The sequence below is a fragment of the Tachyglossus aculeatus genome, chromosome 10 (genome assembly GCF_015852505.1).
Source record: "Tachyglossus aculeatus isolate mTacAcu1 chromosome 10, mTacAcu1.pri, whole genome shotgun sequence".
NCBI lineage: Eukaryota > Metazoa > Chordata > Mammalia > Monotremata > Tachyglossidae > Tachyglossus > Tachyglossus aculeatus.
In genome coordinates, this window is record NC_052075.1 from 6,158,005 (window position 1) to 6,183,734 (window position 25,730).

Below are 25,730 nucleotides of genomic sequence, written 5' to 3' on the forward strand. Positions count from 1 at the left end.
TTTACAGATGAGGGAACTGAGGCACAGAAGTGAAGTGATTTGCCCAAGGCAACACAGCAGAAAAGTGGTAGAGCAGTTCTCTCCCCTCCTTAGGCTGTGATCCCCAAATGAGACAGGGGCTGTATCCAATCTGTTTACATTGTATCTAACCCAGCGCTGAGTACAGTACCTGGCACAAAGTAAGCACTTAATAAGTACCATAATCATGATTACAGAGGAAGTGGGATTTGAGAAGGGCTTTAAACAAATTCTATGATTTACCATTTATTGAGTTCACACGAGAGCTGCACAGGTTCAAAATGGCATGTTAGTATGGCACCTTTGGGACACTAAAAAAAGCAGAGGAAATATACTCAACACAAATAAAATCATAACTGCCAAAAAACCAGTGGTCAAAAAAGGTTCAATTACAGGGACTTTTAAACATCTATAGATCTTCTGATCTTACAAAGTTTACCTCTAAAATACAGAGAGAGGCTGAAAAGGTCACAAATCTGAGCCACTTATGGCTTATGAAGAATTAAAGATATTGTCTGTGAATGAGTGTTATACTTAATATTAAAAGCAAGAGGCAAAGCAGAGGTTCTGGTAGATTTTTAAAAGCTGGATTATGCTTAAAGTCTTTCAGTACACATAGAGACAATTTTATTTCGAAATTCATAATTATACCTTTCCCCTCCCCCGGTTATTCCTATAAATTTCTCCATAAAACACCATATTCAAAAGCAGCCCAGACCTGAATACGTATAAAACCTATTCATAGTTTCCTCAGACTTAGGATGAAAGTAAATGCAGTATGTGTGTCTGAACTGCCCCCTCCCACCCTTCCCACCCCACCTCAAGATTTTTTGAGAGCCTAGATAAAACCGGAAGGCTTACTCTTAAAAAGCCTATGTAGCAAGAAAATGCAAAGCTCATCAATTTAACAATTGAGGCCACCTGATCCAAGCGATACTTTTTCCCTGGCTCTCAGTATTTCAGTTTTCCCATTTTAAAAAGGCCACCAAAGTCCATCGGAAATTCCAGAGTCAACTCAGTAATCGACTTTAAGGCCTTTATCAGTGCTCAGCACCTGAAAATCTGGGGCTTGGTGAATAAGACCATTTTTGACAGTCACTGATCCCCCAGTCTCGTATAATTGATATTCAAATCATTAGACACTAGAGTATCTTTATTAAAAGGGGAAGTCAGCCATGTGTAATAGGAATTTTCTTCTTTATTCCCTTCAGTCTCTTTTTCCAATGTCCTGTATTACTATGTTGACACGGCTTCTATTGCAACGGGTGAATTATTGAGGATGGCATGGCGGCTTCTATTGCAACGGGTGAATTGTTGAGGATGGCATGGTTACAATACTAATTTGGCACTTATGATTTGCCAAATAACGTGCTAAGTGGTTGGGCAATCAGATCCAACAGCCCCTGTCCTGCACCTTCTAAAAAGTAGGTGGGCCAGGTACCTTTTCCCCATTTTATAAATGAGGAAGCTGAGCCCCAGACTGGTTCAGTGGTTTCCCCAAAGTTACCCAGCAGGCAAGAGGCAGAGCTGGGATTAGAACCCAAACCCAAGTCTCCCAGGCCCATACTCTTCCCACCAACTCACATGCTCCTTCTTGTTAATAGAGAGCATTGCTGAGGGAATGTAACTGAGTTGCATTTAAAAGTTACCTGACAGTTTTTTCTAAAAATAGGCTTTGGCCAGAAGCATTATCCCTCATTTTCTAAATCAAAGCCTGGCTGAGAATCCACAAACAAAGCTGCAGTGGGTGGTTTGAAACCCACAGTCCCAACCCTCTACCTACCCACATGTTCCTCCCACCCAGGTCTCCTGTTCAACAGAAATGCTTTTTGATCTGATTTTTAATCTCCCCATATGGTTTAAGTGACTGTTTGGTGGAGCCCTGCTGCTATCCTTTTTTCTTTGATTTAAAAATCTGCTGCCTCTGCTGCTTTGCGCCTATTAAATTCAGGAATACCCTAGCTTTATTCATGTGACAGATTAGGAGGAGCCAACTTTCTCTACCTGATGATAAAACACACAGATCAAGGTCAGAAGTTTCTGCATTTGCTTTCCTATGGAATATTCCCTCGGCCAAAGGCTTGCTAATACAGGCAGTTCAGTGCCTAAAATAAGTATTTCCTGGGCACTCCCTAGATTCAGGAAAAATAATCTGCACACTTCATCATTTCTTCTTCCATGTGTTTGGTTTGAGGCAGGAAACCCATCTCATTTGTATTACTAAAGTCTTCTACAATATATTCTTCCCGTGTCTCACGCCCCCACCCAAATAACTTCCCTAAAGCTTGTTTATGGAGTCATTGGCTTTATTAAAGATGGTTAGTGACTTTTCATTTTAACTTAATAAGAAACTGGAGCATACAAATAGGTGTTAAGTGAATAGGCTATTTTCTTCAGTTTTGAACTGCTAGACAGATTCCTTGTGCTCCTAATCAATAGCCATAGGACTCAATATTTATGTCAGGTTTTTCCAAATGGCAAAATCTAGATTGCCCTAAGAATTTCTAAAATTATTTAAATCCCCGAAACAACCACAAAAAACCCAAACTAACTTCTATACCAACCTGTTTGATTCCAAGTTCTGAAATTTATTATCCAGTGGACACTGGGTAAGAACAACTAGCGTGGCTCAGTGGAAAGAGCCCAGGCTTGGGAGTCAGAGGTCATGGGTTCAAACCCTGGCTCCGCCAATTGTCAGCTGTGTGACTTTGGGCCAGTCACTTAACCTCTGAGTTCCCTCATCTGTAAAATGGGGATTAAGACTGTCAGCACCCCCCGAGGGACTACCTGATCACCTTGTAACCTCTCCAGCACTTAGAACAGTGCTTTGCACATAGTAAGCGCTTAATAAATGTCATTAAAAAAAAGAACTAGCCACTAAAAAACACCACCATCCCTCAAATATTTGCCCGAGATATTAGATTTCCCTGGTGAATTGTCCAATGCAACAGCTGAGACCTTGTACTTCAATATGTCGATTCTGAACATCTGAATTGTATTTTAACCCAAGCAGACCAACATCTGGATCAAGTGAACTGTTGGGCCAAAAATTACCCCAAAAATGACTGCTATTTGGAGAATAAAACAATTGCTTTTTGTTGTTTTTTTCTGAGGAGGTACCTCACTCTCCAGGTTATGGAACCTGTTTCCTTTGGATTCCTCTTCAAACCTGACTAATCAATGCCATGATCTCTATACCCAAATAGAATTCTCAATGGCTTATGGAAAAGTATCCCACCACACAACATTCTTTACTGTCTTGTGGTATTCTCCGTTCTCTAAACTTGAGTAATGAAGTCAGATGATAAGGAAAATACTTTACGGATTTCATCCTTGAACTGAAACCACTGGTGTATCCCATCACTGCTGATGAAACCTTCTGGTTAAATCCACACCCTTAATTAACAGTTCTAGTCCCAGAGCTGAGCCCTCCTGGGAGACAGAGCAGGTGTGGTTTTCCCAGGATGGGGGGGGGGTGGGGGGGAGAGAAAGGAGGAAAACACCCATTCAGGATGAAGTGGGAAGATCATCTCATGATGCAGCATGACTAACTGAACTGATCTCGTTACCGTCTATTCATTTTATCCCCAGGAGAAGCAAATGAAGCATAAGTACCTCCAAGGGGAAGAGTCCAACTATCATCAATCAATAATATTTACTGAATGCCTTCTTTATGCAAAGCACTGTACTTGGGGGAATACAACGAGACTTAGTAAACCTGTTTCAAAGGGGTGGGGCAGGACTACTGTTCAGTTAAAAAGAAGGAGGAGGGAAATCAGTTGTATTAATTGAGCGCTTACTGTGTACAGAGCAATGGACTAAGCGCTTGGAAGAGGACAGTCTAACAGTTGGTGCCCACAAGAAGCTTGGAATCTACAAGGCCAAGAAATATATACCAATTCTGTTATATTTATTATAAATGTTATATGTACATTTTAACCACCTTGTTCTCTCTCAAGTGCTTAATCAATCAATCATTCGCATTTATTGAGTGCTTACTGTGTGCAGAGCACTGTACTAAGTGCTTGGGAAGTACAAGTTGGCAACATATAGAGACGGCCCCTACCCAACAGTGGGCTCACAGTCTAGAAGGGGGAGAACAAGTATAATATAGTACTTTGCACACACTAAGTGCTCAATAAACATGATTAATTCATCTTAGGGAGTTTTTGCCAGGAGTGAGCTCCAGAGTTAGACTAATGGTATTAATTCTGCTTCCCCTGGGGGCAATGCACTGAATTGGTTCTGTGACTACAAGGAACTGACACTCTTAAATTCTGCTTGCCAAGAGGGGTGAGAGAACCAGTCACGAGAGATGGTCCTGGAAACAAAATGGGCTCCTGGGAAGGGTTTAGGATGAGACGGGAGAAACGGTCTTACTTATTTGGTTGTTGAGTTTGAAGGCAATATCCAGCTGCAGGATGAAAAGCATGAACTGGAACCAGGGGCTCATCTCCATGGCAGGATGGGGTACGTGGACAGCAAACACAATGTCGTTAGCTTCTATCTGCTTTCTCATGGCTTCTTCAAAGTCTCGAATCTTCTTGCATTGGTTGGGTCCCCACGGCACTAGCCACTTTGTCTTGTGGTGATTTTTCCGAATATCTACGCATTTCACTGACGTGTAGGCTACAGCTGTAGTGGGACCTGGAGCTGAAAGGAAAAATGAAAGAAAATACATTTTCCTTTCTTAGAAATCAGAGCTATAAAGGAGTCATTTCTTGCAGGATTTTCCTACATAATCTGCTCCCAACTCTCACCACTTTAAATCTTATACACCAGGGAGACAGACCCTGGGGGTGGGGGACACTGATCAAAGAATCTAGCAATAAGCCACACACCCAATGGAAATTAAATTCTCCATCAGCGATTCAGTTCAAAAATTTTAGTCTCCACTCTCCCCCCACCGCCAAATGAAAACCTTGTTATTCAGGCCAACATGCAAATACACATTTCTATGTGGTCTTGAACTGAGGCTTCTTTAAAAGGAATCTTTGCGATTCATGTGAGATCAAGTTGGTGCCCAAGATGGCACGCTAGTCTTAATGTAATTTAGTGGCAATTATTGCTAGATTCAAGCCAGAAGTGTGAATACCAAAGCAAGGATGCTAAGAGGGGGAAAAAAGGGGGGTTGATGGTTTAATGAATAACGCTTTGCGTCTCTGGATCGCTACGCACCCTTTCCCATTCAGCTTCTAATATCCCTGTCCATGGGTTAAGGGGAGTTGCCCTGCATGGGCTGAATTCCAGAGTGCAACAGGGAGGGCTGGGGCCTACATCTATCCCGATGCTTCTTCTCTGATGGTTCCATACAATTATGCCACCCTGAAATCCAGGGAATGGGTGGAGCAGGGGACACACTTCAGAGAGCAGGGGGCACACTTCGCAGGCCAGGCAGCCCAGATACAGGTCCTTACAGGTCCTTTCTGGTCCACATGGCAGTTTTCGGATCTTGCGGATCAGGGTTGGGAATCCAGAACCACAGCTGGAGGCCAAGATTTGGATTCTTCCATCAGCATAGGTGACTGCCCATTGTGCTGTGATCCCAGAGGCCCATTGGGCTTTCTGGGCCCCGCCTACGAATTGGCCAAAAGAGACATGAGAAGACTTGAGTGAGAGGGAACAGTAGCGAGCAAGGCCTAGGTTGCTCTGCACCTAGACAAGGTCTCTCCACCTTGCCTCTGGCTGGGCATAGGGGCTTTGGGAAGTAGTGTGGCTTAATGGAAAGACCACAGGCCTAGTAGCCAGAGGACCTGAGTTCTAATGCTGGTTCCACCACTTGTCTGTGGGACTGTGGTCAAGTCACTTCACTTCTCTGGGCCTCAGTTACCTCATCTGTAAAATGGGGATTAAATCCTCCTCCCTCCTACTTAAGACTGTAAGCCCCATGTAGAACAGGGACTGTGTCCGTATTGATTATCTAGTATCTAAGCCAACTTAACACAGTGCCTGGCACATAGTAAATGCTTAAATACCATTTCTTTTATTAAAAAAAGAAGGGGACAGGAGCCAGTACAGTGCTAAGCGCTTAGTACAGTGCTCTGCACACAGTAAGTGCTCAATAAATACTATTGAATGAATGAATGAGTCTGTGCAAGAAATAGTTCAAGTTTTGCCACAGGCAGAGAAGTGTCATGGCCTAGTGGATAGAGCATGGGACTGAGAATGAGGAGATCACTCTCCGCCACTTGCTTGCTGTGTGACCTTAAGCAAGTCACACAACTTCTCTGTGCTTGTTTCCTTACCTATAAAATGGGGATTAAATATCTGTTCTCCTTCCCTCCTGTAGTCCCTGCCCCACATGGGGCTCACAGTCTATCTGACCTGATTATCTTGTATCTACCCCAGTGCTTAGGATAGTGTTTGAGCACATAGTAAATGCTTAACAAAAGCCCCAATTATTAAAACAATTTATTATATAATTTAACCTGGGAGCGAAAACAGAGGCAGGATTTGCAGGAGGGCTGTGCGAACAGCTGAATCTTGGATAAAAGTTGTGCACTGCAGTGCCCTGCCGAGTGTGACCATCACTGTTGCTAACCTCACTTCTGGAAACTTCGCCTAGGAAACCCACAACTTTATCACCAAGACCTTTTATAGCCAATCCACTTGAGCCAAACATATGGCTTATTATCGGAAACATGAGCCAAATAAAAACTTTGATTGTCCTGACTCAGCTAAATAGACCATATGCAGTAGAAAAACCCAACGGTAGGGGTTTTTTTGTTTGTTTTTTAGCAGAACCATTTTAATGTGGCCAGGGAGTCATTTTTTTTCTTTTTTAAACCAAACATATTTAAATGGATTCTATTTGGAGCACCTAAAAAGTGGCCACCTTTAAAGTCCCTGCTTCCCTGGCGAGTCTGCCCTTTTAGCATTTATCTTCCCCTCCTTCTGTTTAAAAATGAGTCTCTTGCTCCTTGCCGATTTCCACTGTGACACTCCAAAACTACATTCTGAAGTTAATAACAGGGACCCTGAGCCCTCAGTGGTCACAACAGAGGCATTTTCAACGAACCGACAGCCTGACTTTTGTTACGCACAGGATGGTTTTAATTCCAGTCTCCTTCTCTGTCCCTATGGGGAATACCAGGACCACAAGTTTCCCAAACACGATGGAAAGCTCCAGAAGTGAAGCTGGAGGAATTCCCATTTTACCCCAAAGAGAGTGGTTATCCAAGTGGAGAAAAACCAATGACTTAGAATATATAAAGAGATCAGATAATAGCTTTTGGGATAAAAAATCCCTGTATTCATTCAATGGGATTTGAGGATTCACTGGGAATATAACTTTATACTGATGACTGAAGGGTGATTTTTGGTGGGAGGTGGGAGGGAGCGAGGGGGAGATTCGTACAAAGAAGAAACAACAGGGTCCTTGCTCTTAAATAACAGAATGTCAATGTCCACTGAATATGATGCACTTTACTAAGCACTTGGGTAGTACAAACAGAAGTGATATGATCCTTACTCTCAAGAAGCTAACACTCTGGGAGCTTACCATAAAAGCAGCATGGCTCAGTGGAAAGAGCCCAGGCTTGGGAGCCAGGGGTAACGGGTTCTAAATCCCAGCTCTGCCACTTGTCAGCTGTGTGACTTTGGGCAAGTCACTTTGCTTCTCTGTGCCTCAGTTCCCTCATCTGGAAAATGGGGACTACGACTGTGAGCCCCATGTGGGACAACCCCCTGACTCCATCCCCCAGAGCTTAGAACAGTGCTTGGCACACAGTAAGCGCTTAACAAATACCATTATTATTATTATTATTATTATTATAAAAATCAGTGACAGTCACAACGAGATAAGGCACAGAACAAAAAGATAGATTCAAAGGGCAGAATCATATGTGCAAATTTGAGGGAAGGGTTGGGGAAAGCAGGTGATTGGAATGTGAGCTTGTTGTGGGCAGGGAATGTGTTTGTTGTACTGTATTCTCCCAAGCGCTTAGTACAGTACTTTGCACACAGTAAACGCTCAATAAATCCAATTGAACTGAACTGAATTGAATGCTCAATCAGGTGGGGTTGATCCAGGAAGACCTCAAGGAGGAGGTGTCTTTCTCAGCGTTAGAGGAGTCTCGATCCAGATGTGTCAGCAGTCCAGACAGCGGAAACAGCCTGAACAGTGACTCAGGAGCAGGACAGCGGGGCACGGGAGAAGGGTGGTGACTGGCTTGGCTCAAGGACTGAGCAGGAGTGTGGGAAAGTTGAAGGCAGATGTGTAAAATGGAGGTTAGCTGATGACAAACTGCTACTCAATGATATTTATTGAGCGCTTACTGTGGACAGACCACTATACTAAGTGCTTGTGAGAGTACAATACAATAGAATGGTTGGTAAATTCAGTCTCTGCCCTCCAGGATCTTACAGTCTAGTCGGGGAGTAGGGTGAAAATAAATTACAATTAAGGGGAAAGAAAGCACTGTTAATCAGAGCTTAGGGAGTACAGACAATGCAAAAGGAAGATAAAATGGGGTAGAAAGACATTCAATCTGAGAAGACTTCTTGGAGGAGATATGATTTTCGGAGGTCTCTGAAAATGGAAAGAGTGGTGACCTGTCAGATATGCTATGGGAGGGAGAGGATACTAGTGAGAGAAACAAAGTGGAGGTTCAGAAATTAAACTGATGTTAGAGGAGCAAAGTGTGAAGGCTGGGGTGTAGTGAGAGGGAAGCGAGGTTAGATAGGAGGGGAAAATCTGATTGAGCACCTTGAAGCTGATGGTAAAGAGTAAATCTGGTAAAGTCATGGTAAGTAATAGGCCCAAGAGACTGTTTGAAGATCCTGAGGAGAATGATGGGATCCTACTGAGGCTTTACAAAGACGACTTAAATTTAAGTTAAACTGAGTTCAAACATCCCATCCTGAAAGAGGGACTATAGCTCCTAGTTACTAAGTATATTAGTCCAAACAACCTTTACCTGCAGAACTCAGTTTCAAGTTTTATTATGCAACTGCTAGCTGAGTCTCAGTTCTCAAACTGTGTATGGAGATAACATCTTTGTTAATAGTTCTACATGGACAAGAGAGAGCAACAGACCTGATTACTATCAGCCCTACTGTCTCTCTGCAAGGTACACAGTTAAGCCTTTATTTCACTTTAAAGAGACCAAAGTTGGAGAAATTAAAGAGTATCTGGAAAGATGGAAGAGGTCTGGGCAAGGAGGAGTCTAGAAATACATACCAAAATGGTGGTGTTGGGTGCGGGGGGAGATTAGGCAGAAAGGGGGAAGTGAAGCTTGAAAATTCTTGTGGTTAAAAGGGAGATGGAAGAATATTCAAGTCCATATTTAATCAAGTTAATAGCAGATCGCTTGTCTCCTGACTTCATAAGTATCTGCTTCAATTATCTTTGATAAATAAAATGACCAAATTTTAATTTGGATGATACAGCTGCAAAATTAATCTGGAAAAGAAAAATCAAAATAAATAAAAGCTTGATCTATCTGGGGATGCAGATAGCACGTGTTATATCAATGTCTGTTTCCCATTCTAGACCTTAAGCTCCTTGTGGGTAGGGAATGGATCTACCATCTCTGTTATACTGTGCTGTTCCTAGTGCTTTCTACAGTGCTCAGTGATTACGACTGATTGATTTTGCTTTATGTGAGGTTCTTGAACAGAATAATCCTTTAAATCACACTCATCTTGCTTTTTACATAAAAAAAATAACTTCAAAATATTTGAGCCACCCCAAAAGTTTTGGGGAGAAGTTAAACTAAACAAAGCACCATGCATTCTGATTTTAGAAAACCAGTTTTTCTGGTATGTGCCTGCCCTTCACATGAAGAACTTCCTTCAGGAATGGCTAGAAGCAAAATGGCCACCATTTCTTTACCCAAAGTCAGTTCCAAAGTCAGGCAGGGAGTACTATCTCCATCCACAGCAGTTCTTTGAGGAAATTATTGTGCATCTCCCCTGCCACCCCCACCCCAAAAGACCACATCCAAATGTTATTCCCCAAAACGGGTGAACAGTAATGTTAATATATGCTCAAAATCAAAAGGAACAGGACATGTACATGACATTTTATTTTCCCTCCTGAGTGACTGCTTTCAGACAGCTCTGGATTGGCCCATAAATCTGTCTGGTTGCCATTTCAAGTCTTGTCTTGCTTAATCCTTTCTTCCCTCTTCAGAAAAGACTACGCTGTGAAATTTGCAACCTTTTTTTTTTGTTGTTGTCGTTGTTTGGTTTTTACTGTATTTGTTAAGATCGTACTAATGTGCCAGGCTGGGGTAATAATAATAATGGCATTTGTTAAGCACTTACAATGTGCGAAGCACTGTTCTAAGTGCTGGGGGGATACAAGGCGATCAGGTTGTCCCACGTGGGGCTCACAGTCTTAATCCCCATTTTACAGATGAGGGAACTGAGGCCCAGGGAAGTTAAGTGACTTGCCCAAAGTCACACAGCTGACAAGTGGTGGAGCGGGATTAGAACCCATGACCTCTGGCTCCCAAGCTCGTGCTCTTTCCACTGGGCCACGAGGTTGGACACAGTTCATGTCTCATATGGGGCTCACTGTCTTAATCCCCATTTCAGAGATGAGGCAACTGAGGCACAGAGAAAATGAGTAATTTACCCAAAAATCAATCAATCAATCAATCGTATTTATTGAGCACTTACTGTGTGCAGAGCACTGTACTAAGCGCTTGGGAAGTACAAGTTGGCAACATATAGAGACAGTCCCTACCCAACAGTGGGCTCACAGTCTAGAAGGGGGAGACAGAGAACAAAACCAAACATACTAACAAAATAAAATAAATAGAATAGATATGTACAAGTAAGATAAATAAATCACACAGCAGACAAGTGGCAGAGCTGGGATTAGAAGCCAGGTCCTTCTGACTCTCAGGCCGATGCTCTATCAACTAGACCATGCTGCTTTGCTATATTCAGAAAGTAATTTATATGGAAGCCAGGGACTTTATCCAAAAATCAACTAGGAAATTAAGAAACAATTTAAGCACTGAGGTAGCAATAAATTCCCTTTGAATTAGGAAAGTGGGCTGATCTCTTATCGGCTAAAAATTTGCAATGTAGATAACGTCCTTGATCTTTCTGCTGTTTTCCCTTCCTCTAGGGGTAATTGCTCTTTTGTTGGAGACTTCACACTTTCCAGAGAATCTTTTAACTCTCAGAAAGTTTTCTAAATACCCTCCAATTCTAAGGATAACCGCTCTTGGAATGTCACAATTTTCCCCCTCCCTGAAAATTTAGGCCATCAATTTGGTCTTTTAATCAATAGTACGGATTGAGAATTTACCCTGCGTGGAGCCTGTACTAGGCACTTGGGAGAGTACAATAGAGTTAGTAGTTCTGATCCCTGCCCTCAAGGAATTTACAATCTAGTAAAGGAGACAGACACAAATAAACTACAGGTAGGGTGATGGGAGTTTAAAGAGATAAGGAGGGCGGTGAGAAGCCGCATGGCCTGGAGGAAGGACCCAGGGCCTGGAATTCTAATCCCAGGTACTCCACTTACCTGCTGGGTGACCTTTGGCCCGTCACTAAATTTCTCTGTGCCTCAGTTTCCTCATTTATAAAATGGAGGTTAAATACCAGTTCTCCCCTCTCCACTTACGCTGTGAGCCCATGAGGGACAAGGGACTGTGTCCAAACAGTTTATCTTGTAAGGACCCCAGTCCTCAGTACAGCACTTGGCACATAATTCGATTCAATTCAATCATATTTACTGAGCACTTACTGTGTACAGAGCACTGTACTAAGCGCTTGGGTGAGTACAATATAACAATAAGGACACATTAAGTGCTTAGTACAGTGCTCTGCACACAGTAAGTGCTCAATAAATACGATTGAATGAATTCCCTGCCCACAACGAGCTTCCCCTTAGCATATACCACAAGTGCCTATTGGCACTTATTATCTAAAGTCATTCATTCATTCAGTCAATCGTTTTTATTGAGCACTTACTGTGTGCAGAGCACTGTACTAAGCGTTTGGGAAGTACAAGTTGGCAACATATAGGGACGGTCCCTACCCAACAGCGGGCTCACAGTCTAGAAGGGGGAGACAGACAACAAAACAAAACATATTAATAAAATAAAATAAATTGAATAAATATGTACAAGTAAAATAAATAAATATGTACAAACATATATACATATATACAGGTGCCGTGGGGAGGGGAAGGAGGTAAGGTGGGGGGGAGGAGGGGGAGAGGAAGGAGGGGGCTCAGTCTGGGAAGGCCTCCTGGAGGAGGTGAGCTCTCAGTAGGGCTTTGAAGGGAGGAAGAGAGCTAGCTTGGCGGATGTGCGGAGGGAGAGCATTCAGGGCCAGGGGGAGGACGTGGGCCGAGGGTCAGCGGGACAGGTGAGCAGCGGGACAGGCGAGAACGAGGCACAGTGAGGAGGTTAGCGGTGGCAGAGGAGAGGAGGGTGCGGGCTGGGCTGGAGAAGGAAAGAAGGGAAGTGAGGTAGGAGGGGGCGAGGTGATGGAGAGCCTTGAAGCGTGTGGAGTGAGGAGCTTTTGCCTGATGCGTAGGTTGATTGGTAGCCACTGGAGATTTTTGAGGAGGGGAGGGACTAGGTGATACAGTTGGGAGGGAAATAGGATAGGAAGATGAGATATTAGACACAGATGTCATCCTGGATACCCGGCTCCACACGCATCTCTCAGCCACACAGGGCTATCACTAAACAGGTAGAGATTGAAAAACAGTGTGGCTTAGTGGATAGAGCATGGGCTTGGGAGTCAGAAGGCACTGGGTTCTAATCCCACTCACTCTGCCACTTGTCTGCTGTGTGAACTTGGGCAAGTCACTTCACTTCTCTGGGCTTCAGTTTTCTCATCTGTAAAATGGGGATTAGACTGTGAGCTCTATGTGTCCAACCCAATTACCTTGTATCTACCCCAGCACCTAGTACAGTGCCTGGCACTTAGTAAGCACTTCACAAATACTACAATTGGCATTATTACAAAAAAAAAAGCAAACCTGCTCCTTGTGGGGTTGGCCACTGAAACATGACTTTCGCCTCCCTCCATCCAGCCTGTAAACTCTTAGAGGGCAGGGATCATGTCTTCTAAATCTATAAGATTTTGTCCAGTCTTCTGGATCCAATGGTGCTCATTAAATACTATGGAATGCTAAATATTCCACAATGGAACCCAGCTGTAATGTAATTTTCCAGAGGAACTCCTTTAGTCTTTCCCCAAAGTCTTTACTCAGACAATTCAAGCTTCTCCAAGATTTCCCCTACCCACAAAACTATGTGAGTGATTGGGTTCCTTTCTCTAGCACCAGTGACCCAGGATGGCACAAAGCTGGCACAAAGTAAGCAGTGAACAAATACCACAATTCAGGAGGGGCCTACACTCCGCCTCTTTCCTGGTCACTCTCTGAGCCCCACATGGGACAGGGATCGTCCAACCTGATTTGCTTGTACTATATTGCTGGTATACAGTGCCTGGCACAGAGTAAGCGCTTAAATACCATAATCATCATCCTCCCTACAGCTAACTCTCTTGGAAGACAGTAGGACTGGGTTCGAGGGAAACTGTTCGCCTAGGTCTTGGTGCAGTTGGGCTGGTTGTTCCTCAGGCCAGGCCAGTTATTTCTGAATTATTCACAGACTCTGGGACATCCCCGCTCCCAGCCCTACAGCACTTATGTCCATATCTGTAATTAATTTATTTATATTAATGTCTGTCTCCCCCTCTAGACTGTAAGCCTGTTGTGGGCAGGGAATGTGTCTGTTTATTGTTATATTGTACTCTCCCAAGTGCTTAGTTCAGGGCTTTGCACACAGTAAGCACTCGATACAACTGAATGAATGAAAAAATTTCCCCCTTAAATAGAGGGCTGACATCCACAAAAAACTATGTATATTAGAGCTGGGTTAGCCTAGGCCTTAGGAGCTGGGTTCATGAGCTAATTTCTTTGCAAAGTCTGAGGCCGGGTCACAGAAATATGGCAGGCGGCAGACAGCTGTCCGCTCGTCTCAGCACAAACTTTTACTACCTTCACTCCAAGCAAACTAGGCAGACAGCTAAGGATCCCTGACTGCTCCCCCGTCCTCTGAGCTAATTTTACCTCTGAACCATCAGGCGGTAGCTTTTCCTAGATTAGTGGAAGAATATCTGCCTCATGACAAAAATGATATTTAAAAATGGATTTGTTGAAGGTGGTGAGAGGTATACGGATGACTGATTGGTTGAAAGGAGTGCTCATTGCTAACTGATGATTCATGCATAGGGGTGTATTTGTGAACAGTTTTCTGGTTTTTCCAATGAGTACTTTTTTGACCAAATGCCAATTTAAAAGCAAAATTATTTGGCACCTGGTCCACTTTTCTAAAAAGAATTTTCAGAGACATGCTGCCAAGAATGGTAGAGTATAGAGATGGCTTTAAGAAAGTCTTCCACACACACCTACCCAGATGAGTACTTTGTATCAAAACCTTCAAGGAAAAACATCAATTTTTAAAAAGTGGCTCAGATTACCAATAGATGCCAGAGTTTATTTTCTAATATTGGTTTTGGGTAAAAAGGTGACAGCAGGAAAAAAACCCAACAACAACCAAAAAACCTTGCCATAGGGATTGAAATACTCCAAACCACATGAATGAACCGTTCATTACGCGATCACAGCGAATTAAACTCCCAGCATCACAGCCTTTTCCACATTAAGAATACTAAAAAACACTTGGTATCTGAATACCAATTTGCTGTAAGGTTAATATAAAAGTTACAAGCTCAAATAGTTTCTCAACTTGGAACTCCATGAATTTCTATTTTTAGGTCATTAATGTGCTTTAAAACCACAATTAGTCTGGCACAGGTGTTAGAGGGTTTGATATTATTTGGTTTGCTGGGTTTAGCTTTTTTTTTAGAGGACAAGGGGAGTGGGGAGATTAAGATAGGTTTGTATTACAGGATCCAAAGGTTTGGGTTGATTACGGATAAAAAGGCAACAGCACCAAATCTTTCCTGGCCAGTCTCAGTTAACAGTACCCAGGGAAAGTTCAAAGACTCACAAATTTCGTGGGGTTAATTAAGTGTAGTAACCTAGAGATTTTTTGGGTGGGCCTCCCTCCCCGCATTTTTCGGACAAGCCTGCGTATTAGGGTAGGCTAGTGTAGCAAAACTGTCTTCAAAGCTGTTTGGGGCCCAAATCCCTATGGGTCCCAATGCTAAGTGCCCAAAATAAGCAGGAATTGCATGAAACAACATTTTTCACTAGTCCTGCTAGGGCAAAATGAGGGTAAGGTCGTCGTGAGCTGGAAACGTGTCTACCAGATCTGTTATACTGTACTCTCCCAAGGGCTTCGTGCAGTGCTCTACAGGAAGTAAATGCTCAATAACTACAATTGTTTGATTGATCACTGGCTTCATGTACAGTGAGGGCTTCCAACAGAACTGCTTTGGTCCTGGTACCAAATGCTTCAGGCCTTGGTCTGATGGGGAAGCAAGTTTCCAGGTTGAAATGACTCAAACTCATAGGGCCAATCAATCAATTGTATTATGTGAGCAATTACAGTGTACAGAGCACTGTGCTAAATACTTGGGAGCGTGTACTATAAAAGTTGGTAGACATATTCCCTGGCCACCACAAGCTAACAGTCTGAAATAACCTCCCCTTATGACACCACTGCCTCTGCCTCTTATCGTACCCCCTTTCCACACACACCCAAGGAATCCAGATGGCATCATGTCCACTTGATTGGCAAACGACTACCCTCTCACCCACCTTGAGCCCCCAGTGAAGCCTGAAGGGGACTCAGAGAAGCCCCCAGGCCCAGTTAGGCTAGCTGAAGAGTGATGAAAGGAACACAGAGACAGAAATGAGCACTCAGGCAGCAGCTGTCAGAGAGACATCAGAGCCAATCAAGTGGTACCAGCGAGAGGGTCACAGAACCCACACGTTCATGCTGAATTGATATAGAAAATGCCAGCGGCACCCAAGTTCTGTTAGATGGCTAATAATAACTGTGGTACTTGTTAAGCATTTACTATGTGCTAAGCACTGTACTAACCGCTGAGGTTAGTACTCACCCCTCCCCATCCCCCCCCGCCTTACCTTCTTCCCCTCCCCACAGCACCTGTGTATAGGTTTGTATGAATTTATTACTCTATTTGTGCATATTTATTCTATTTATTTTATTTTGTTAATATGTTTTGTTCTCTGTCTCCCCCTTCTAGACTGTGAGCCCACTGTTGGGTAGGGACCATCTCTATATGTTGCCAACTTGTACTTCCCAAGCGCTTAGTACAGTGTTCTGCACACAGTAAGCGCTCAATAAATACGATTGAATACAAGGTAATCGGGTTGGATGCAGTCCCTGTGCCAAATAAGGCTCATGATCTTAATCCCCATTTTACAGATGAGGTCACTGAGGGCCAGAGAAGTGAAGTGAGTTGCCCAAGATCACGCAGCAGACAGGTGGCAGAGCCGGGATTGGAATCCAGGTCCTTCTGACTCCCGGACCCTTGCTCTATCCACTGAGCCACCCTGCTTTTCAATGAGGCAGCTATGGTGAGAGCAGTTGAGACACTTGGACAATTCAACTCGCCTTTTGGTTTGCCCTCTTGAAGGTTCACATCCCCCTTCTAGACTGTGAGCCCACTGTTGGGTAGAGACCGTCTCTATGCGCTCCCAATTTGTACTTCCCAAGCACTTAGTACAGTGCTCTGAATGCAGTAAGTGCTCAATACGATTGAATTAATTAATTAATGGGCCAAACATATTTTGAGCAAGACTGGGTTACAGGAAACTAAGATCAAGACTTGAAAAAAAAATTATAAGCTCGGCAGGTGGCTGAAGCAACAGTGAGACGAAGGACAATCTTTTCAGCTCGTGGTGTGTGGTTGGGTTATTCAGCATGTAAAAAACTTTCTTATCACACCCGCACACATGAGACTCTTACTATTAATAGCAGCACAGAATACAAGAATGGATTTAATACACACTCTTCACAAAGATAGGACTTTCTAATAGAGCTCAGGGCATTTTTGATCCAAAGCAGGTATTTCTGAACTCCACCTAAATTTCTACATGAAAAAATTAAAACTGATGCAAAGCACTGGTATAAGTCATTATGGCTCTGAAAATGTTTTCATCTCTGGATGATTAGGATTTTAATGCTTGGCCTGCAACTTCCACTGTTTCAGAGCCAAAGATGTAACAGCTTCGAAGAATAAAAGAATTACTCTATATTTGTCAGAAACTATTCACCAAACAAGCATTGCCACTTGGCTAACATTACCTGTCTGGCTTGAGGCCCATGGAATTGAAGAGTGTTGGAACAAAAAGGGGCAAAAAATTTTAAATGCTTGGGTAACTGCAGCCAAACTCTTACATAGCACTTTGCAATCCTGTGTTCAGCACGACAGGTTTGTTGGTTCCAGGTTTTGGGGATTTCTTTGGTTTTTCTGACTTCCTGCCAGTTTTCCAGAACTGGTAACTTTTGGAGTCAAAAGGCTGTGGGATACTGCCAAGACCACCTATGGAAAGTGAATTATAGCATCTTATAATTTACTACCTTGGGCTATGAGCACATAGGCTGAGTAAGGTGGGCTTAACCCACACTTACAGGGGAACCTTCTTCAGTGCTTGGTTCTTTTCCTGAACATTAAGCTGCAAAAGGCTACAAAACTCTGCTATTGTCTCTGAGGAACTGCGGTACACTCTCTGGGGCAATGTGTTAACTGAAATTTTCTAGGGTTTCTAAAAAATCAACTCCACACTGCATTCTTTCTACCATTTAATGACCTCTCAATCTGTCCATGGAAAGTTGGAGGGATAGCATTTATTGAGCATCTATTGCGTACAGTGCATTGTACTAAGCACCTGGGAGATGCAACTGAAGATCAAGAGCTCAGGCCTGCGAGTCAAAGGACCTGGGTTCTAATCCCAGCTCCGCCACTTGTCCAAGGTCACACAGCAGGCAAGTCACTTCCCTTTTCTGTGCCTCAGTTACCTCATCTACAAAATGGGGATCAAAACTGAGAGCCCATGTGGGGCACAGACTATGTCCAACCTGATTAGCTTGTATCTACCCCAGTGCTTAATACAGTGCTTGACTCATAGTAAGTGATTAACAAATACCATCATCATCATCAACCACCTGTAGTGCTCCTGTTCCTATTCTATTAAACATTCTCTTGTCTAGATATTCATTTGGCTGTTTTCCTCCAAATTAAGTGTCTGTCTCCTCCTCTATGTTGGGAGAACACTCTCTCAAGTGCTTAATACAGTGCCCTGTTCCCTGTGAGAGCTCAATAAATACTACTACTACTCAAGACCCCACTCAAGGTTGCACTTGGAGAGTTTCTAGTACTCTACCAGTCCCAGCTATGGGAGGGAGAGTCAAGCAGAGGCCTACCCATTCCATTCCTAGCTCGGGCAGTGGATAGCGAGTGGAAAGCAATCTGCTACAAGTCAAAACTCACCTGTGCTGGGCAGCAGCGGCCCGGGAGAGAGTCGAAGGCAGAGACTCAAGTTTACTGTGTGGAAGGTGGCAACGGTAAGCCACTTCTGTACTTTTAACCAAGAAAACTCTATGGATCCACTGCCAGAATGATTGCAGATGTAAAGCCGGGCATTCTGGGGGAGATGTGTCCGTGGTGTCGCTATGGGTAGGAAACGACTTGACGGCATAAGACAAGACTATTCAAGAACTCTCCCACTCTACCTTTTCCCACCTCAAAAGAAAACAATGTCATAGTTTTAGGGTTAACCTGGTGATGAGGATTAGTGGCATAATGGGAAGCTGTGGACAGCCTCTGCATTTACAGAAGAGTCTCTCCCATCTCCCCTGTAGGCCCTTGCAAATTCCTCTATTGACCTATCAGCCAATCCCCGTGTGTGGCTCCAAAGACAAGGCAACTCAACCCTCCAATGACTGGAGATCATGAAGACATTAAAATAGCAACAACTGTCAGAACACGCTCCCTAGGTTCACGCCTCAGCACACTGGAGGCATGTGGGGCCCCGAGCCTGGATGTTCACACATTTGCAATTTCAAAGAGAGAGACCGGCGGAATCGGGAGAGGAACTCGACACAACCAGAGGCCAAGTCTCGATTACACCACGGGGACGCCGTGGCCTTGATCACCTGAAATCACAGCTCGGTGTCCCAGTGAGCAAGTTAGACACAGAGTTGCATTTATTAAGAACCGTTGCCATTTAAAACTTCTGGCCATGAGGCCCCCACTTCAGATGTAAAACTCAACGTTGACCCTTGTTCAATTTAACAACAGAATTTAGTGAGTGCCTACAACATGCAAAATGCAATACTAGGCACTTGGAAGATTACAGTAGAATGAGTAAACATGATTCCAGCCCTCACTTGTGTGATTTTGGGCAAGTCACTTAACTTCTCTGTGGCTCAGTTACCTCATCTGGAAAATGGGGATTTAGACTAAGAGCCCCATGTGGAGATGGACCTTGTCCAACCTGATTAGCTTGCTTCTACCCCAGAGCTTAATACAGTGCCCGGCCATAGCATAAGGGCTTAACAAATACCATTAAAAAAATTAGGATTGATTGTTCCTGTGCCCCACAGCCCAAAACAGCACCCCATTTACATTTGGCTTCCTACGCCTGTGTTGATCTTGCTTATGCCAATAAATTACTTCAAATTGAGGTCTTGGATGTAGTTAAGTACATCCAACCTGATGATCAGTTTCTAGCACAGTGCTTTGGCAGCATTTCCTATATGAACACCATAACAGCCATTATAAGAAAGAGGCAGGTGTGACCAGGCCAACGATATCTAGACTGTAAGCTTGTTGTGGGCAGGGAACGTGTCTGTTATATTGTACTCTCCCAAGCGCTTAGTACAGTGCTTTGCACACATTAAGCACTCAATACAACTGAATGAATAAATCTCTCTCCGCCATTCCCCTCCAACAGTTATGGGGCATCAGTTTCCTCCTAGTGCAGTGCACTCCCCTGAGAGGGTGCTCAATAAATACTAATACTACTCCTCATGGTACAATGTGTTGTCCTCAGGAAAGGGCAACAGATTCATTCAATCATTCAATACTAAGCGCTTGGGGGAGTACAATATAACAGTTTCATTCATTCAATTATATTTATTGAGCACTTACTGTGTGCAGAACACTGTACTAAGTGCTTGGGAAGTACAATGTACAAAACACATTCCCTGCCACTTTTCCTCCTCCCCATGCACTGCCTCTACGTGGCATACAAACAGCTTACCTACTGCTGGAGAATTTTTCCAGGCCAATTTTTGGAGAGATCCCTTGGGAGCAGAGATTTTGAGCTTCCTTTCTGTACCTCAAAACATGTGACAACAGCTCACAATCCAACAAATTCCAAATTACAGGACAGGATAAAGGTCCCCCACTCCTGAACTGGGGTTCCCCTAGGCCTCCCCACTGTCCCTGGAGGAGCTGTCTGCTGTGTTAGGTGAAAAAGACACTGAGCCTTCAGTCCCCTGTAAGCTCCTGTGATCACCTGTTTGAGCATCTGGTCTCTATGATTCTATGGGGAAGCTGGGTTGGCTGAGGAGAGTGAGATGAGGAGAGAGAGGAGAATAAATCCAAGTCACCTGGAAATTCAGCAGGTATTAACAGAGGTGCCAACACCTACAATCATCAGAGTCTGGTGGAAGGTACTTCCCTTTTAAAAACAACTGATCATCATTACAGCCTGATTTCTTGTTTGGTTCCAGACCAGATTTTTCTGGGAGAATTCACATCATCTCTGTCTGAGACACACCAACCCTTCTTATCTAAACACCGCTTAAAAAAAAGTGGCTAGCTTTGATGATCTCTTTTCATATTTAATACAAATCATATTGATGATATTTTTCCATCTTGCCAACTCCAAGGCATTTAAGAGTTCTTTAGAGTCTCAGATTTCTTACACACACTCCTCTTATGTAAGAAAGATGATTATCCTTATTTGATTACAATAGAAGCTACAACACAGAAGGCTAAATAAGTAACCTATCCTAGGCCAAGGTGAGAGTGAAGGTTTAACCCACTCTACTTCACATCCACTCTGCCTGACAGAGTTGTGTAGGAAGTGGCACTGCCACATGTCTGCTGTGAGTCCTTGGGAAAGTCACTTAACTTCTCTGTGCTTTGGTTACCTCATCTGTAAAATGGGGATTAATATTGTGAGCCCCATGTGGGACATGGATTGTGTCCAACCTGATTAGCTTGTAGCTACCTGCCACATAATAAGCTCTTAACAAATATCACTTTAAAAAAAAATCAGCTCCAATTTTAGCAGTTACCCTCCCTTGAGATGCAATGAAAGTAGAACCCCCCCCACCCCAAAAATGCATCATTTTTCTTCTTGTCCATTATAAAGCTGTCCTTCTCTCTAAAGGCAAGTTTCCATATAGCCCTTTTAAAGCACTTATTTATTCATCTTTCCAGCTTCCCATTCTTTTTTCCTTCCTGAAAATAACTTCCTTGTAGCCCACCTGAAACTGTAAGCTTGCAGAAGGCAGGGGTGGCGTCTTAACTTTATTGTGCTTTCCCCACAGTGTGGTGGTGATGAAACAGTCAATAAAAAAGGAGCCTCCTGAGCTCTACCACCAGTAAAATTTTCTGACCAAAGACCTACCTAGGGCATCTTGCATGGTGAATAGGCTCATCCAAAGTCCTGAAAATAGCAGGCTCTCATGGCAGCATAAATGGCAGCAGCAACCAAAGTTTCTAGCCTATGGCACTGTAGCCCAACACCGATGGTCACCTGGGTTCTAATCCTGGCTCCGCTGCTTGTCTGCTGTGTGACCTTGGGCAAATCACTTCACTTCTCTGTGCCTCAGTTCCCTCATCTGTCAAATGGGGATTAAGACTGGGAACCCCATGTGGGACATGGGCTATATCCAACCCAATCTGCTTATAGGGATCCCACTGCTTAGTACACTGCCTGACACATAGTAAGTGCTTAACACATACTGCCATTATTATTATGGCCATCAGTGCGTTTTGGATGAGATTGCATGATTGAGTTTTATGACGTGTTCCATCTCTGTCCATCTATATGCTTGAACCCACTTCTCCAGCGAGAATATAACAGGCTGGGATTCATTTATTCACTCATTCAATCGTTTTTATTGAGCGCTTACTTTGCGCAGAGCACTGTACTGAGTGCTTAATGAATGAGGGTGTGTGGCCCTACACAAATTGGTAGGGCTATAATCAATTCCTTTCCTCGGGTTTTCTCCTTAAGGTTATAGACCAAAATCTTCCCTAACACACTTCTTCAAAGTTGAACTACCCACCAATCCCCTCTCCCTTTTGTCTAGTCAATCAGAGGTGGGTGGGACTCAGCACTCAGCAGCTGCAATGGTTCCAGTGCTCCCTGCTTCATAATAATAATTATTATTATGGTACTTGTTAAACGCTTACTATGTGCCAGGCACTGTTCTAAGCGCTGGGGTAGATACAAGACATTCGGGTTGGACACACTCCCTGTCCTACATAGGGCTCACAGTCTTAATCCCCATTTTACAGATGAAGGAACTGGGACATAGAGAAGCTAAGTGACTTGTCCAAGGTCACACAGCAGACAAGTGGTGGAGCCGGGATTAGAACCCATGACCTCTCAATTCCCGGGCCCATGCTCCGCTAGGGTGGGTGAGGTTTCAGGTTGTAACCTTGCTTACCCTCTAAACTCATCATAATCAATGGTATTTATTGAGCACCTAGAGTGTCCAGAGCCCTGCATTAGGTGCTTATCACTTCATCTACAACCTAATATTTTCTTTAAATTGATTTCTTTATTGACCAAGTGATTATTGCGCGCACATATCTCTACTAAATAAGCACTTGGCAGAGTCCAATAAAGGCACAATTCCTGCCTTCAAGAAGCTTAGAGTCTAATGGGGCAGAGACCATAGACACACACACACACACACATACACACACAAAATGGAAAAATGCTTAAGTGGAGAGTAACTACCTTCAAGTTTGCTTTTAGAGGAAAGGACAGTTTACACTGGACAAATGGAATAAGAATGTTGACTTGATTTGTTTTACTCCCACTGCATCTCCAAAGGGCAGGCTGCTGAAAGTTGGAATGGCCCCTTTCTAAATTTTACCTCACGGATGGCTTTATTTCAAGCCCGACAAATGAGTTCATCCATTCAGGATGTACCTGAGGGGGTCTTCACAACCATCTTCTGACCCTTCCCTAGACTGCCTTCCACTCCCGTAAGAACTCAAATTTTGAAATGAAGGACCTCCCACCACAAAAACAAAAATAAAACGTAGTCATAATACCCATCAAACAAGGCACACTTCACTTCTCAGGTTCACTCCAAGGAAAAGTAAACAGCCCCTTTCTCCCTCAGCCAGTAGCCCTGCTAGCAGGGGTTTATTTATAGACTTGTGCCTACTGTACAAGCCAAGATCTATTTTATAGTATGAACACAGGTCTCACGTCTACTGCACCCGTAAAAATAATCAGCAGGACAAATGCAGTCCGTTTGGTTAAAATGCTGTGAACTGGAGAAAGAAAAAAAAATCAAAAACTGGAGAGCATCCACAGCTGTGCTATCACCACCAACCTTTACCAGAAACCAGTCTCCCAATTCCTCCCACCCGCAGCTGTCCAAGGCTCTGAACTCACTCCTTAAGATCGACTGACCTAAATTTACTTTCCCAAAGCACCACATCCCAGTGGGACTAGAGGCTCCTTGCCTTCTATCCTCCAGTTTCTGATGGAACACAGCAGGAAATCTCGGACTCTACTCTTCTGAAGAGTGGATGGACCACGGAATCGAATCAAAGGATGACACTACCTGATAAACATCAATCAATTATTTATTGATTATCAATTATCAGATATTATTACTGTTATATAATTTGCATAATACTATATTTGTCAATTATCAAGTATTTATTGAGCAGATACTGTGTGCAGAGAACGATACGAAACACGTGGGAGAGTACAGAGTTGTTAGATATGTTCCCTGCCCACAACGATTTGCCAGTCAATCAATCAATGGTATTCATTTAGTGCTTACTGTGTGCAGAGCACCATGCAATGCAACAGAATTGGTAGACAAGTGCAGGGACTGTGCCTGTTTATTGTTATAATGTACTCTCCCAAGTGCTTTGTACAGCGTGGCTCAGTGGAAAGAGCACGAGTTTTGGAGTCAAAGGTCATGGGTTCAAATCCCGGTTCCGCCAATTGTCAGCTGTGTGACCTTGGGCAAGTCACTTAACTTCTCTGGGCCTCAGTTACCTCATCTGGAAAATGGGGATTAAGACTGTGAGCCCCACGTGGGACAACCTGATCACCTTGTAACCTCCCCACCGCTTAGAACAGTGCTTTGCACGTAGTAAGCGCTTAATAAATGCCATTATTATTATTATTATTCCAGTACTTTGCACACAGTAAGTGCTCAATAAATACGAATGAATGAATGGACAAGGAGCTTACACTCTTGGAGCTGGAGAGGGACACACCAATAGGTGCCATCCAGACCATGCGGAGGGAAATTTCAACTTTTCAAAAATTGACTTGCTTCCGGTCCAGTGGGTAAGAAAATCCTGGGCCAGGATGAAACTTCAAGTGTTTCATCCTTCCCCACAGATGTATCTTGAACCACATGAAAAGACCCTCGAATAAATAGCCCTTCACTCTCTCCTCTGCGCGAACAATGGTCCAGTAAGGCTGACTGGACTCACAGCATCAACCGCTGCCTCCATTGACCCAGCGGACTAAATCTCATCAATTCCCTCATGGCGTGAAAGCCACAGATGAGCCAGCTCTCGGCCCTGCCAGCCACGTCCTGGCTAGGGCATAGAGTTCCACGGGTGAGGAGGTGGGCGGCATTGCCAAGAACTTTTAAGTGCAGGACCCATTTATGGCCAAAGTGACCACTGCACAGTGCCATAATGCTATAAGCCTGAAGGTGACAGTCACTGTGGTCTTCTATCAATCGTATTTATAATAATAATAATATTAATAATGATAATGATATTTGTTAAGGGCTTACTCTTTGCCAAGCACTGTTCTAAGCACTGGTAGATACAAGGGTTGCCCCATGTAGGGCTCACGGTCTTAATCCCCATTTTACAGATGAGGTAACTGAGGCACAGAAGTGAAGTGACTTGCGCAAAGTCACACAGCTGACAAGTGGCGGAGCCAGGATTAGAATCCACAACCTCTGACTCCCAAGCCCGTGCTCTTTCTATTAAGCGCCAGTTGAATGCTTACTATGTGCAGAGCACTGTATTAAATGCTTGGGAGAGTACAATAAAACAATATAACAGACACATTCCCTGCCCACGTCGGCCAGCTACTTTTCTGGATTTTGGCTCAGCCTTTCCACCTCGGAGAATGCCCTAGATGGTGCTTCAGTCAGGATCACTGATGGCGTGGTCCTATCCTATAGGACCAGGACTAGAACCCAGGACTCCTGGTTCCGAGCTATGCTCGATCCACTGGAACAATGGCAAGGCTCCCCTACCCAAGAGAGGCTGAGTTCAAAGTCCCAGGATACCTTGTTCCACCGCTGGACAATGAAATCGTATTTATTGAGCGCTTACTGTGTGCACAGCACTGTACTAAGAACTTGGAAGAGCACAATACAACAGAATTGGTAGTCACGTTCCCTAGCCACAACGAGCATACAGTCTAGAAGAACCAAGTTGCCATTCACACGCTGCCCACACCGAGAAATAATGTGGCCTACCATTAAGAACACAGGCCTGGGGGTCTGAGGACCTGGATTCTAATCCCAGTTCTGGAACTT

At 43.8% G+C, this 25,730-nt stretch overlaps 1 protein-coding gene and 1 non-coding gene across 2 annotated transcripts in view; one reads left to right on the forward strand and one right to left on the reverse strand.

Moving 5' to 3' along the window:
- The window catches only part of WLS (Wnt ligand secretion mediator), a 93,216-nt gene that overhangs the window by 46,334 nt on the left and 21,152 nt on the right, over positions 1-25,730 (reverse strand). Inside the window, exon 2 of the mRNA XM_038753239.1 lies at positions 4,399-4,671. Within this exon, the coding sequence (XP_038609167.1) occupies positions 4,399-4,671 (273 nt within the window). The remainder of the gene's footprint in view (positions 1-4,398; positions 4,672-25,730) is intronic.
- LOC119933899 lies at positions 18,282-18,419 on the forward strand. The gene has a single exon (XR_005452766.1). It is a non-coding gene; the product is annotated as a small nucleolar RNA SNORA7 (small nucleolar RNA).